The following is a 13,890-nucleotide window of genomic DNA, read 5'->3' on the forward strand; positions in this document are numbered from 1 at the left end:
TTTTTTTTATATATACCTTGCAAAAAGCAGACAAAATTAAGAAAATATACAAGGCAAAGAAGGATACTATTATACATGAGCAAATTACGGCGGAATTGCAAAAAGGTCAAATGGAATTGCAAACAAAAAACGATACGATTCCGATCCGTGAATTATGTCGGTATCGGCACCCGATACCGATATTGGATCGGATCGGTCCCATCCCTAATATATATATAAAAAATACCTACTGCTCCTCTGTGGTGCGAGGCAGTGAGGATCAGCACATTGTCAGAGAAACACTTGTTCACATCCCCCAAGTGATTATCTTATTCATGAGCTGGTGCCTTCAGGTTGTTCTCCTATTCTGCCTTCCTGCCAGGCTTGATAAAGGTACTACATGTGATTTGGGAGAAAGATTGAGTCAACACGGTTCTCATTCCCAGGTCGTCAAATACTGACACTTTGGCTTGATGTGCCGCACCACCAACCCAAAGCATCACTATTTGACGACCTAGGAATGAGAACCGTGTTGACTCAATCTTTCTCCAAAATCACATGTAGTACCTGTACGGGAAACAGGGGTCAGTAGAGGATGCTAGGATGGCTCTTTTGATCACTGCCAATCTTCCTGGCTGCCTGATTCCCAGGCTCACCATTCAAGGCTGTCTGTCATCTCCTGTGAGTTCAAAGAAACCTTTTTTTTCCCCATTCTTCTTCTTCTTTTGGAGGCTAGTTAAGGCTTTTTCTCCCTTTCTTTTTAAAAATTAATCTCAAAGTAGTTTCAAATGAAAGTCTTTCTTCCCTGGGTTCTCTCCCTCAGGGTTCCTACCGCAATAATCTGACTATTGACCTTATTCTAAAGAAGATAACATTTTGATTAAGTTGTTTACATGAGTTGTATAGAGTATTCCATGCATACAGTATTCCTGATTACATGCTACAGCATGCAGGTATCGTCTGACTGAAGCCACGCCCACATGACATCCCGATGTCCTACGTTTCTCTCCTGAATTGAACCTGAAAGCCTTTCTGTCATGTTTCTACCGTGTTAGAGACAACATGTTGGGACTTCTTTTTACCGCTGGCAGCCATCTTTCCTTCTCTAAACAAGTTGCACAACACTCACTGCAAGCTAGAGAATGTGTCGTCGAGCAGTTTTGACAGCAGTACATGTCGCAAAATGCTGCGAAAAAGACATCATAGTGCGATTAAGGTGTTTACATGTCTACAATGCACTTCAATAATATGATTAAGATCAGAATTCTCTAACAGGTCATCAGAAAATACTGTTCACATGACAGTGTTTTACTCAGTATTGTCCTCCTAATCGAGTTAATACAGTATCAGTCCATGTAAACATAGTCAGTGACATACTTAGTGGTCAAAGGTGAGTAGCTTGAAAAGGCAGTCGCTCACTCTCCCTGCAGGTCTCAATGAGGTCATGTCGGGATAGCCTCATAAACCGGTTCCTCCAGGACGTGGAGGTGGCCACTCGTGTGCGTGGGTCTTCTGAGTGACTGAGCCTGCAACCGATAGATGAGGGTCCAGATGTGCTTGGTTACTGCGCTTCCATCATGGCGGCGATGGAGCTGATCGTTGATCTGTATTGAAAATAGCTGCTGCCCTGGTTTCTGTGGCCTGATGGGGTTCTGCTGCTCATCTGGGCTTTCTAAATGGGCCAGCTCCAGAGTGAATCACACCCAAGCGGCAACCTCCCATTTATGACCTCAGTAAACACTTTCCTAATGAGTTTATGTCTCAATCGTTAGTTTCAAGTCTTCTTCAATGCAGCATGATGTTCATTTTAGTCAATTATGGTCCCATTTAGAGTAAATAGACGATAAAGCAGACTATGCTTTGGGGCGTGATTGACAGGTCGCCTGTCCATTGAGCGCGCAGCTGGCCGATCACGGACCAGTAGCAGGTGGCACTGCGACTCTTGTTGTCCAAATATGGTCGCTTCTGGCTCACAAAATGCAAAAAACAACAAGAAGACTGTCAAAATGCCAAACTCGAGGCCACAAACAAAAGGGTGCCATCACCGTGGCTACTACATCCATATTTTATACAGTCTATGATCAGACCACACTTTTAAAATGGTGTGTGGCTTATTTCTCTGTCATCAGAGGTTTTCATCGTCTTTATTTTGCACGCACTTGGATTCATAATTGAGGAGAAGCCAAAGGGGTGTGACCTGGGAAGGGGCGTCGCCCTATGCCTTTGCCTCATCTGCTGCGGTGAAGTTGATTGCTTTGTTGACAGGAGTTAGTTTGATGATTCAAGCGTGCAGCTTGGTTTGTGCATGCTGTTTGAAGACCAAGACCAAAATAGGCAATCAACCCTGTACATGTTTTTCCAAATGTAAAAAAAAAAGAGAGATTGCAACATTCTGAGTTCAAATCCAGCCCAGGACCTTTGTATCAACTACATTCGAGATTGAAGATGTCTTCTTGCACCAAGCTGAGCAGGGAGACCCATGCAACATACTCCACCTTACACTAGACCTTGGCCTGCTTTATAAACATGTTTAAAGTGACCCCAGGTCTCTGTATGAGCACACAATACACTGTCTCTCTTTTATTTATTCATGACTGCTTTCTGTGTCTTCCCCTTCTCTCCTCCACCCTCTTACCCATCACCCACCATGAGGGCACCTTGGTGAATAACGTAACGTAAATAATGTATTTTAACAAGAGCCCTTTGCTGGAATATTGGTTTGATGGCTGGAGTTGGTTCCATGATTACGACATTTTCCTTTGCAAATCTATTCAGTCCCAACCCACATTATGACTGCTAGGGTTGTCCCGATACCACTTTTTTGCTGACTGAGTACGAGTACGAGTACTGACATCTGGGTACTTACCGATACCGAATATTTAATTTGTGGTCGACAACATGTTTTTGTTACGCCTTATGGTTAATTAAAAGATAACTTTTCAAGATTATGGGTTTGACTGCCAATGATTAATTTAAATGCAGCTGCACATGATCATTGATCATAGTAGGTTTTATATTCTATCTCATCATTTAGCTGTAAACATTTGGCTGACATGCAGTAGCAGTGAGGCTGCTGGAGATGGCGAGCCAGTGCCACTCATTGTGATGTCACAGATTAGCAGCGTGCCACAGAGCGGGTGGGAATGGGAGCAGACAAAGACGAAGACGATGGGATTTCACTGATGATGTCGCAATGATGTTATCAGTGATGGTCACTCGAGCAATTGTGATGTCATTGCCGATGACTCATCGGTGAATGATGTCATCAGTGATGCGAAGTTGAACAAGGCCACGCAGCAGCCGCGCAGTGGGCAAGGCCGCACAGCGGGCGAGCTGTGTATGTGTGCAGGGCCAGCTCGGCGAGCTGCAGGTCGGTGAGGTGGCGAGCCCGCACAGCACGGGCGACCGAGATGCCTAGTAAAATAAAATGCCCCAAAGTAAAAGTTTCCAACGATCCATTTCATTAATGGGAAACATATGGGATATGAAAAAACTGTTTTTTAATCTAAAAAACAATACTTGCTGCTTAATGATGAATAAGGTGTACTGTAACAAGAGCACTTTAATCAAATATCCAGCAGTCATTTTACATTAATTCAGCATCCTCAAAGTCCTCCTCCTTTGAATGGAAAGTAGAGATAACGGTTATGTGTTTCCAGAGATAACGCAGGTGATTTATGTTTTATTCCCTAAGACATTATTTGATTGCCTCTTGGCACTGTGTTGGCAGCTGTGTCAAACTAAGTGCTTCTTCTGTGATAATATTTCCAATCTCCCCTTCTGCTGCGTTCATTTCTGACAAATGATTCACCTCGTCGCTGACTGATGTCACTGTAGTAGACAACCTTGGGTGTTTGTGTAACAGTTTTAAAGCGGGCCTGTGGTGTTGAGTTATTATGGGATGTGGTAACCTGCTGCAGGGGTTTTTTCAATGGTTTTCCTCTCATCCGAACAGGTATTGGACATTGTGGTCATTTTTGAGTCTGTAGTTGTTCCTCTTTGCTGGTGCAGGTTGGCATATGTTGCCATTTCGACACTTTCCCTCCTGCTGTATTAAAGATGACATGAAACATTTGATCATATGATTCTAGTTGATGTCAGTTGTCAGATGTCAAATGTCAGTTTAATCCGTTGGAATTAACTCCCACTCTAATACGTCAATTCATGACATCGACCTTATCCTTTTTCAATGAAGTCAAAGTGACTCGAATGAATGGAGGGAATTAGCTTGTAATCTCACCTTACCTGCCTGACCAGCCAACTCACTTTCATTTTAAGCATCCCACACCTTAATTGGTATGCTGGAGATGTGCCAGTACCTTGATTCCTCATTATCTGCTGGCTGCAGCGTGCAGTAATGACTTAGGGTTGTTTGTTTTGAGACCCCGGAGGGAGGGGGGGGGAGAGGGGTCCCCACGGAGAGGTTTGAAGAATTTTTAGATGGCTGATGACTGATGAGACAGGTTGTGTCTTGTTATTTTCAAGACTGTTACAAGTGTGTGTGTGCGTGTGCATCCATGAAAACTTACCTGTTGTCTTTCTCTCTCCATAGATCACCAGAAGTTGGAGCGAGAGGCCAGGATCTGCCGCCTGCTCAAGCATCCCAATATTGGTAAGGGCACAACAACAACAACAACACCACCAACAACAACCGGACGGACAAACCCTGTCTTCATTTGTCACACAGACACCCACAACACATCGTGCATTCCAGCCAGCCACACACGCACACCCATGCTGACGGTGGCTGGTGAAATAGTCTCTGCTTGTTTAACCCAGACACGGCATGTCCTTTCCTCCGGGGGGCAGCCAGGAGCAGTGGGCAGCTTTCAGCGTGCAGCACCCGGGGGCCATGTTTTGTGGTTGTCGCTGGTCAGGCGGCGATCTTCTTGCATGTTTTTTAACGGGGGTTCATATGTGTATGTAGGAAACCAGGAGAACACGGGGGGATAACATGCAAACTTCATACAGAAAAGCACACATTCAGTAGGGATGCACCCATATGAAAATCTTGGCCGATACCAAGTCATGTCATGTCTTTCTTTATTTCCAAAAAGCCATCAAATCATAGCTTTACCGCATTATTTCTTCTCAATATGAACATTTTGGCCAATACAATAACCGATATTAACATTGCTGTTACTGTATTTTGCTTATCGGACCGATACCGGAATATATAAGCAAATTATTAACATCGGCCAATACCATTACCGATATGAGTGACTATATATATTGCATCATGTGGCACAGCTAGTAAGATGGGTAATATCTCCCTCTTTCTCGCTCTCACTCTCTCCCTTCTCTTCTCTTTCTGGAAAGAGGGATGCCTTGGCATCTTCGGGAAAGTCACCTTACACACACACACACACACACACACACACACACACACACACACACACACACACACACACACACTTCTCTAGTATTCAGTATTCTCCGAGTTCAGGGTGAAACCAAACAAATAAGTTCTGCCTAAAGCTTTTTGTTGTGGATATAGTGGTTAAATAATCCCATACTCAGCCAGGTGGACAGGTCTACAAATGAAGCACATCTACATTAACCGCAAACCACACACGCGCACACACGCACGCACGCACACACACACACACACACACACACACACACACACACACACACACACACACACACACACACACACACACACACACACACACACACACCTCCCCCTCCTGCCAAGGGAGCCAGAGGACAAACCATTGTAATTACCACCTCAATAAGGATGTAGCCGCACACTGGAAACAGGCGTGTGTGTGTGTGTGTGTGTGTGTGTGTGTGTGTGTGTGTGTGTGTGTGTGTGTGTGTGTGTGTGTGTGTGTGTGTGTGTGTGTGTGTGTCCGTGCATGTGTGTGTTCTGGAAACAGGCATTTGTTTTTTGTGCAATCCCCTTTTTGGAAGGGATGATAGGGGGTTATTGGTAAGCCAGATGGATTGTCAAGGTGTCGGAGACAGTCTGTCAGCCGACTGAGGCAACACAATGTAGTCAAGGGAAGGTTATTTTTAGACGTTTGGCTTGCTGTGACTATTATTAGTCTTTTTTTAACAGAGGTAGCTTTGATTGACGGTTAGTTTGCAGCAACCCTTGTTTCAATGGAGTTTTAGCTCCATTTCACCATGGTTCCATGTGCTTGATAGGAGCAATATAATACGATTGCAAATGCATTAAAGCTCAGTGTAATGGATTTGCATGTAAGGCATAATCAACTCCTAGGTTAATGCACGACGTAGAGGTGAAGCCAGGAGGGGGGTTAATTCACGACGTGGAGGTGAAGCCAGGAGGGGGGTTAATGCATGACGTGGAGGTGAAGCCAGGAGGGGGGTTAATGCATGATGTGGAGGGGAAGCCAGGAGGGGGGTTAATGCATGATGTGGAGGTGAAGCCAGGAGGGGGTTAATGCATGATGTGGAGGTGAAGCCAGGAGGGGGGTTAATTCACGACGTGGAGGTGAAGCCAGGAGGGGGGTTAATGCATGATGTGGAGGTGAAGCCAGGAGGGGGTTAATGCATGATGTGGAGGTGAAGCCAGGAGGGGGGTTAATTCACGACGTGGAGGTGAAGCCAGGAGGGGGGTTAATGCATGATGTGGAGGTGAAGCCAGGAGGGGGGTTAATGCATGATGTGGAGGGGAAGCCAGGAGGGGGGTTAATGCATGATGTGGAGGTGAAGCCAGGAGGGGGGTTAATTCACGACGTGGAGGTGAAGCCAGGAGGGGGGTTAATGCATGATGTGGAGGTGAAGCCAGGAGGGGGTTAATGCATGATGTGGAGGTGAAGCCAGGAGGGGGGTTAATTCACGACGTGGAGGTGAAGCCAGGAGGGGGGTTAATGCATGATGTGGAGGTGAAGCCAGGAGGGGGGTTAATGCACGACGTGGAGGTGAAGCCAGGAGGGGGGTTAATGCATGATGTGGAGGTGAAGCCAGGAGGGGGGTTAATGCATGATGTGGAGGTGAAGCCAGGAGGGGGGTTAATGCATGATGTGGAGGTGAAGCCAGGAGGGGGGTTAATGCATGATGTGGAGGTGAAGCCAGGAGGGGGTTAATGCACGACGTGGAGGTGAAGCCAGGAGGGGGGTTAATGCATGATGTGGAGGGGAAGCCAGGAGGGGGGTTAATGCACGACGTGGAGGTGAAGCCAGGAGGGGGGTTAATGCATGATGTGGAGGTGAAGCCAGGAGGGGGGTTAATGCATGATGTGGAGGTGAAGCCAGGAGGGGGGTTAATGCATGATGTGGAGGTGAAGCCAGGAGGGGGTTAATGCACGACGTCGAGGTGAAGCCAGGAGGGGGGTTAATGTATGATGTGGAGGTGAAGCCAGGAGGGGGTTAATGCATGATGTGGAGGTGAAGCCAGGAGGGGGTTAATGCACGACGTGGAGGTGAAGCCAGGAGGGGGGTTAATGTATGATGTGGAGGGGAAGCCAGGAGGGGGGTTAATGCACGACGTGGAGGTGAAGCCAGGAGGGGGGTTAATGCATGATGTGGAGGTGAAGCCAGGAGGGGGGTTAATGCACGACGTGGAGGTGAAGCCAGGAGGGGGGTTAATGCACGACGTGGAGGTGAAGCCAGGAGGGGGGTTAATGCATGACGTGGAGGTGAAGCCAGGAGGGGGGTTAATGTATGATGTGGAGGGGAAGCCAGGAGGGGGGTTAATGTATGATGTGGAGGGGAAGCGATCCATAGATAGAAGAATCCTTTGGCTCAGAAAAACTAAAGCTAATGTTATGCTAGCAACTTTCAAAGTCAATAACATTGCGTATGCTTAACAAACAGTAAAGGTAATTTACAGTATGACAAGCTGCTATCCAGCCATGTTATTGTATACCCCCCCTCCCCCAAGTGAGATGATTGTTTATGTGATACAAAGTAGGCTATCAGTAAGTTCAGAGGGCAGGGTTTCTTCCAGTTTGTGTGTTACATTGCCATCCTGTGGTGTTCAGAGGATGAGGCACTGCCTACTCAGTGTTGTAAATTAAATAATCTGATTTTTTAGAAGGTTACAGGTTAGGTTGCGGATGAATTTAGAACGTGATTAAATGAGCTGAACTACGTGTGCGTTAAGCGCTTTTAACGCACACCTGCCGGCCAATCAGTATTCACCCACCCGACTATTCACCCAGACCATGGTGTCATGTATCATAATCATATGGCTGTTTCCATATTTTCCCTCAGTGAGAATAATATCTATATTGACCCCATCTGTAATGCTTAGAAGATAAAATCCTTAATTCAGTGGAGTGAACACGGAGTGATTCCAGTATCTCTAAATCCATCACTGGAGATTCTCATTATCCACACACACACACACACACACACACACACACACGCACACGCACACACGCTCACACCCCATTTGAGACCAATCCGTCTCTCTCAAGTTGAAACACCGGTGGCTCCGCTCTTGTTATTATTCTGTCCACACTACATCCATCTCCGGGAAAGCCCTCGTCTGTCGCCACGGCGATAGATCAGGAAGCGAGCTAACGAGATGGACGGGAATTCCCAGCGGGGAGATCTTTCCTCTTCCCATCTATTCATCTCTCCATGTCTGGTTCCCTCTCTCTTTTTAACCTCTAGTTTCTTCTGGTCCTCTATAGTCTCCTGTCAGTGCCCTTGAGCAAGGCACTGGCAAAAGAACTGGAGTTGGTCCCCGGGCGCTGCACTGTGGCTGCTCACTTGTCCTAGTTCTAGCCTAGGAAGGTTCCTAGTAGAGGATGGGTCAAATGCAGAGGATGAATTTCCCCATGGAGACAATAAAAGCTATCTTAACTTAATGATATATATAAATATACTATTAGTATATTAACTATGTGTAACTGAAGTTAAAATGTATGTGAGTACATTAAACTATTGATTGTCTGAATAAAAAAGCTAATCTGATATAAATTAAATTAATTAAATCAAATCCAACCTTCGTGCCTCACATTCATACAGTTAGGCTCAATCCAAATGTCCAGGCTTCACCTCACTTGTCGTAGACTTGTGGACGCATTCCCGAAATCTGTGAAAAAAGTGCTGAAGCCTCCAAATCCACAATTCATCCAGTCCACAGGTAACCCTGCGAGGTAGCTGGATTTGCATCACGATCACATGACCAATCCACCTTGCCACCCTCCAATCTATTGGTTTGAATCCGAACCACCAGTGGTTTGCACCAATGAGCATTCTATGAGGCAGCTATGGGCGGGCTTTGGTGTGATGCCAGTGAGAGTGAGCCCGTGATAGACAGACGGTTCATCCAATCACCTGCCAGGTATTTTATGAAAGTGGCGTGCCTGCCCTTTGAAATGGTTTCCCAAGCGACTCGTTCCCAGATGTCCATGTGAAAACAAACCATCTGATCTGGCAGCGTCAGGTTAGTCCACAAGGGACCTCAAGCAGACTTTCTGCAGACTTCCAGAGTCCCCTTGGTGTGCAGACTTCACCAATTTAATTACCCACAATTCATTGTACTTGCCTAAAAAAACTACTAATGTAGGCAGTAATAATATTCAACCACATCATGACACAGAAGCCATAGAGGTCACTCAGCAAAATGCATTATTTTATCATTGTAGTCTATAGACCAAATCACCGTGACGTCACCATGTAAACAAATTTACTTCCGGGTACCACTTGGGGAAGGCGGCAGGTTTAAATGTGCGTGTTGTCAAATAAATGCTGTCAAACCCTCTCGTTGTTTTCGGCCGACTACTTTCAATTTAAATGGTTAAACGGTTGGTAAACATGCTTGTCCGACGTATCTAGCCTTTCTTCTGTGTTTGTTTTATGTAGTGTTAGCTAGCTAATAACGTTTGTTTGTCTGTCAAACTCGCTGTTTTGCAGACTCCTTAACGTAGAAGAGCCTGGTGACGCGAGGTTACGTTAACGTTACAAACAGAGCTACTGACGCCACGTTAATTTAATTTAGCGTCAAGTCTACTCTGGTCTGGTCCAACAGGTAAATTAGCTAGTCTGGTCTCCACTAACGTTAGTGAAAGTGTCGTTATGAATGATATTAAACAACAACACAACACGGACGAACCATTTTTGTCTTCTTTGTCTGTTTTTGTCTTCAACACGTCAGTTTGTGCCGTTCACCGCCATTATAATGTGTGGACCTCAGGGGTACCCGGAAGTAAATGTAAACATCCCGCTGATTTGGTCTATAGGCCTGTCTCAGCGGCTTATTTCTAGCCTTGCAGTCTCTGGCCATCGCAGACTTTGACGTGATGACATTGAACACATCACGGTACGACTGAAGACTGCGAGGCCTCAGTCCACAAGTCCAGAGGGTGGACATGTGGACTGAGCCTCAGAAAACTACTACTGTAGGAATCTCTGCCCCAAGAAGCCCCCTATGTTGACTCTGAGTGCTCCGCCTCCGGTCCCTGTCAGAGGCATCGTATCACTCTCTCTCTGGTCACTTCACATCCTTCCATCCCGCGTCCATCAGGCGGCACGGCTAATTGGCTCAGAGCAGCCGCACCCTCGGCGGCGTTCTTTCCTCTCCGCCGCCCCCGTCTTCCACTCCTCCAACAAATGGGGACAGACAAGCTGACTCCCTGACATTCATGCTCCATTCAAAAGCCCTGAGTGCTAAGAATAGAGCAGACGCTTGTTGTCGTGTGCGTGCGTACGTGCGCTAGTGTAAATCAACAGGGTTTCAAACCAGTTTTGCAATACTGTAAGACCTGGAACAAATCATCAATTTAGTTGTCAACTATTAAATTAATTGACAACTATTTCCCTCCTAAAAGCTTTAAATAGCTTCCTTGGGGCGACCCTTTCACACACACCCTGCCTCAGTACTGAAATGCCATGAATACTGTAATGTACTAAATGATGACGATGTGTGTGAATAAAATCAATCAATCAATCAAAAATGTTAAGTGATTCATCTGTTTGAGTATTTTTTTAAGAAAAGAAAAAAAATGTCAACATTCTCTGATTCCAGCTTCTTAAATGTGAATATTTTCTTGTTTACTTACTCCTATGACAGTAAACTGAATATCTTTGTGATGTGGACAAAACGAGACATTTGAGGACGTCATCTTGGGCTTTTGGGAAACGAATCAATGAATCGAAAAAAATAATCGACAGATGAATCGACAATGAAAAGAATGGCTAGTTGCAGCCTTATACTGTATGTCTCTAATGGCAAGTGAGGTAACACTTCACTTGAGGTGTAGCTCATAAAGCATTATCACGCATCATAAACACATTGTGGGCTCATGATAATTATTGTAATCGGAGATTGATATAATAAACCCTTTGCAAAAGATTTACAGGGTTGAATACTTAATGGACCGACTGTGTAGTTAATGACATGATATTAAATTTAATATGATTGTCTGATGTTTGTGTTATTAATATCGTTAAAAAAAAGGTCATTTTAATAGGCTTCTAATGCATCACAGTGCACTTCAAGCAAATTGTTACCACGGCTTTTAGGACCAGGTTGTCATCTTTCTAGGGGTGTCACAATATATCGTCCCATGAAATTTCGCGATAGTAAAACGTCACGATATGTAATGTTTTTTTTTTTTCCCCCTCCAAAAATAGACAAAGAAACGTCTTTCTTTGTTGAAGTTCAATGTGTGGAAAGTAGTTCAGTTGAACAAGTCTCTGAAGAGACACATGAGAAGTTATACAGGAGAGAAACCATTCAATTGAGTTTCTGGCAAAAAAAATTACTTACTTGACAGGAAAAACTGAAGATGCATAAAAAATAGACTAAGAAAAGTCTTGTTGTTTGAGTTTGAAGAAAAACTGAAGATGCATGATGAGAATTTATACTGCTGAGAAACCTTTTAGTTCAAAGTAAATCTAAGTGACGGTGTAACTCACAACAGCATGCTTTGTATTTGTGCATTTCAAATAAAATACTACTTTTCCAGTCATATATTGTCATTATTCAAGTTTAAAAAAATATTGTTAAAATCGTATCGTATCGTATCGTTATCGTGAACCCAGTATCGTGATACGTATCGTATCGTGAACTGAGTGTATCGTGACACCCCTACATCTTTCACAACGTTTATGCACGAAAACCTCCCGATATAAAACCTTGGGTTAAGTTTACATAGTAACAAGTGTAGCACACTAACCGTTTATAATGGAGCTGGCAGATATGAAAGCATAAGCCAGGTAGCCAGGCAAAAACCAACATGAAAAATGACTTTTACACATCTCTTTGAACATGATTCCGGTTGAATAGCTCACGCATAAACGCTCGATTTCGCCCGTCGCAGCAACATGCATGTCTGTTTGCATGTGTGCTTTCGACCTCCAGCGAGAGTCGGCATTTAAGTGTTTTCCTTTTTGACTATGGGGCATTGAAACTACAGAACGCACTCCTCTGGACAAACCGCTGAGCAGTTCAGTGCAGCTGAACGTAGTCCCCCAGTTAATATTTCAGCAGGAAACAATCTACCAGGGCACACGTGTTTGTGTGTCCAGAGCTCGATCTACAGTACCGGAAGGCAATGAGATATTTCTGGACGTGAAAGTTCTCAATAATTCATATTTGTATCAATGTCACACTGAACTCCTAGATTTTCTATGACTAATAAAGTAGTTGTGGTGCCGGGCTTCAGCTTGGAGGAGCTGCACGTCGGTGACAGCAAGATGAATGGGGCATCTTAAAGCTGCTCTCTGTGATAACGGGGCAAGGTCGCATGGAAGCGCTGAGCACAGGCAAAGGGATGAGGCTGACTGTATCCACACTGAAACCTTCACACACTCACACACCACGCTCATATAGACCACGCTCACACGTTTGTTCTGAAGCTGAAACGTACAGTAAGGTTTAGTTTTGTCAATCAACAAACAACAATATACGTCACACCATCAACAACGTGGACTGGCGGGAGAGACGTCACTTAGGCGACTGGTTGTTCGTACTCTTTCTGATTTATAACGTACAGTGCCACACAGTGTTTTTACCACAAACTGCGACTTTCTTCACTTGCAACGTTATCTTTTACATTGACAAGCATGATATGTGTACCCTGTGGCAAAATTCAAACGGGATCAAAAAAGTATCTATCGTCTCTCGCCGTTCACACCCATTCATATTTTTTCAGACGCTGGTACCGAGACAAAGGCAGGAAGTGATGTCTACTTTGGATCTCTATACTTGGGGGTTTTGTTTTTCTGTCAGTAACTGTATTTCTAAATGTCTGTCATTGAATAACTGCAACTTCTCTCCCCCCCCCCCTCCAGTGCGGCTCCATGACAGCATATCAGAGGAAGGATTCCACTATCTGGTCTTTGATTTGTAAGTGAAGGATTTATTTGGCACACACACACACACACACACACACACACACACACACACACAGGGTCCAAAATGATCACTTGCTAGTCACCAAAGCGTGTCAATGTAGTCTGGTGAGTACATTATAGAGACCACCCGCTCTGGCCGGTAGAAAGTCATGGATGACTCAGTATGGTTTAGATGTTTCACAGCTTTGCATCAGTGGTGTCAGTCATGTTATGATGTGTTTCATATAGTTATATATGACTCACAGTAGAAATGGGTTTCTATCAGCTTCTCATAGTAGTTGGCCTTGCACTAAAATCCTCAAAAGATATGAACTGTGTTCCTATTTAAGGACATCCAGAGGACATCCAAAGGCAAATTAGATCACACAGAGAAACACACACACACACACACACACACACACACACACACAGACACGGGCACCTGCAGTGACCGCCCACTTTTGAACGGCTCCTCAATTTGACTAAAAGGCAGTAATATAAAAATCCATGTTTTACTGTTTGGTTGTGAAAAGGGGTCTTTGACTTTGACGCATCACATGACCAGGAAATCCTGTTTGCACCCCTTTATACCATGGACTGGTAAAAAGAAATCTGTGAACCTCCAGGGCACATTTCAAAGCAGAAGTGC

General features: G+C 44.7%; 1 protein-coding gene across 8 annotated transcripts in view; it reads left to right on the forward strand.

The window, feature by feature from the left end:
• The window catches only part of LOC310779878 (calcium/calmodulin-dependent protein kinase type II delta chain), a 133,253-nt gene that overhangs the window by 58,974 nt on the left and 60,389 nt on the right, over nt 1-13,890 (forward strand). For all 8 annotated transcript variants that reach the window (XM_083640381.1, XM_083640383.1, XM_083640384.1 and 5 more), the window contains exons 3-4: nt 4,532-4,591; nt 13,200-13,254. In XM_083640381.1, the coding sequence (XP_083496507.1) occupies nt 4,532-4,591; nt 13,200-13,254 (115 nt within the window). The remainder of the gene's footprint in view (nt 1-4,531; nt 4,592-13,199; nt 13,255-13,890) is intronic.

Source organism: Poromitra crassiceps (genome assembly GCF_964638095.1).
Source record: "Poromitra crassiceps genome assembly, chromosome: 7".
Taxonomy (NCBI): Eukaryota; Metazoa; Chordata; class Actinopteri; order Beryciformes; family Melamphaidae; genus Poromitra; species Poromitra crassiceps.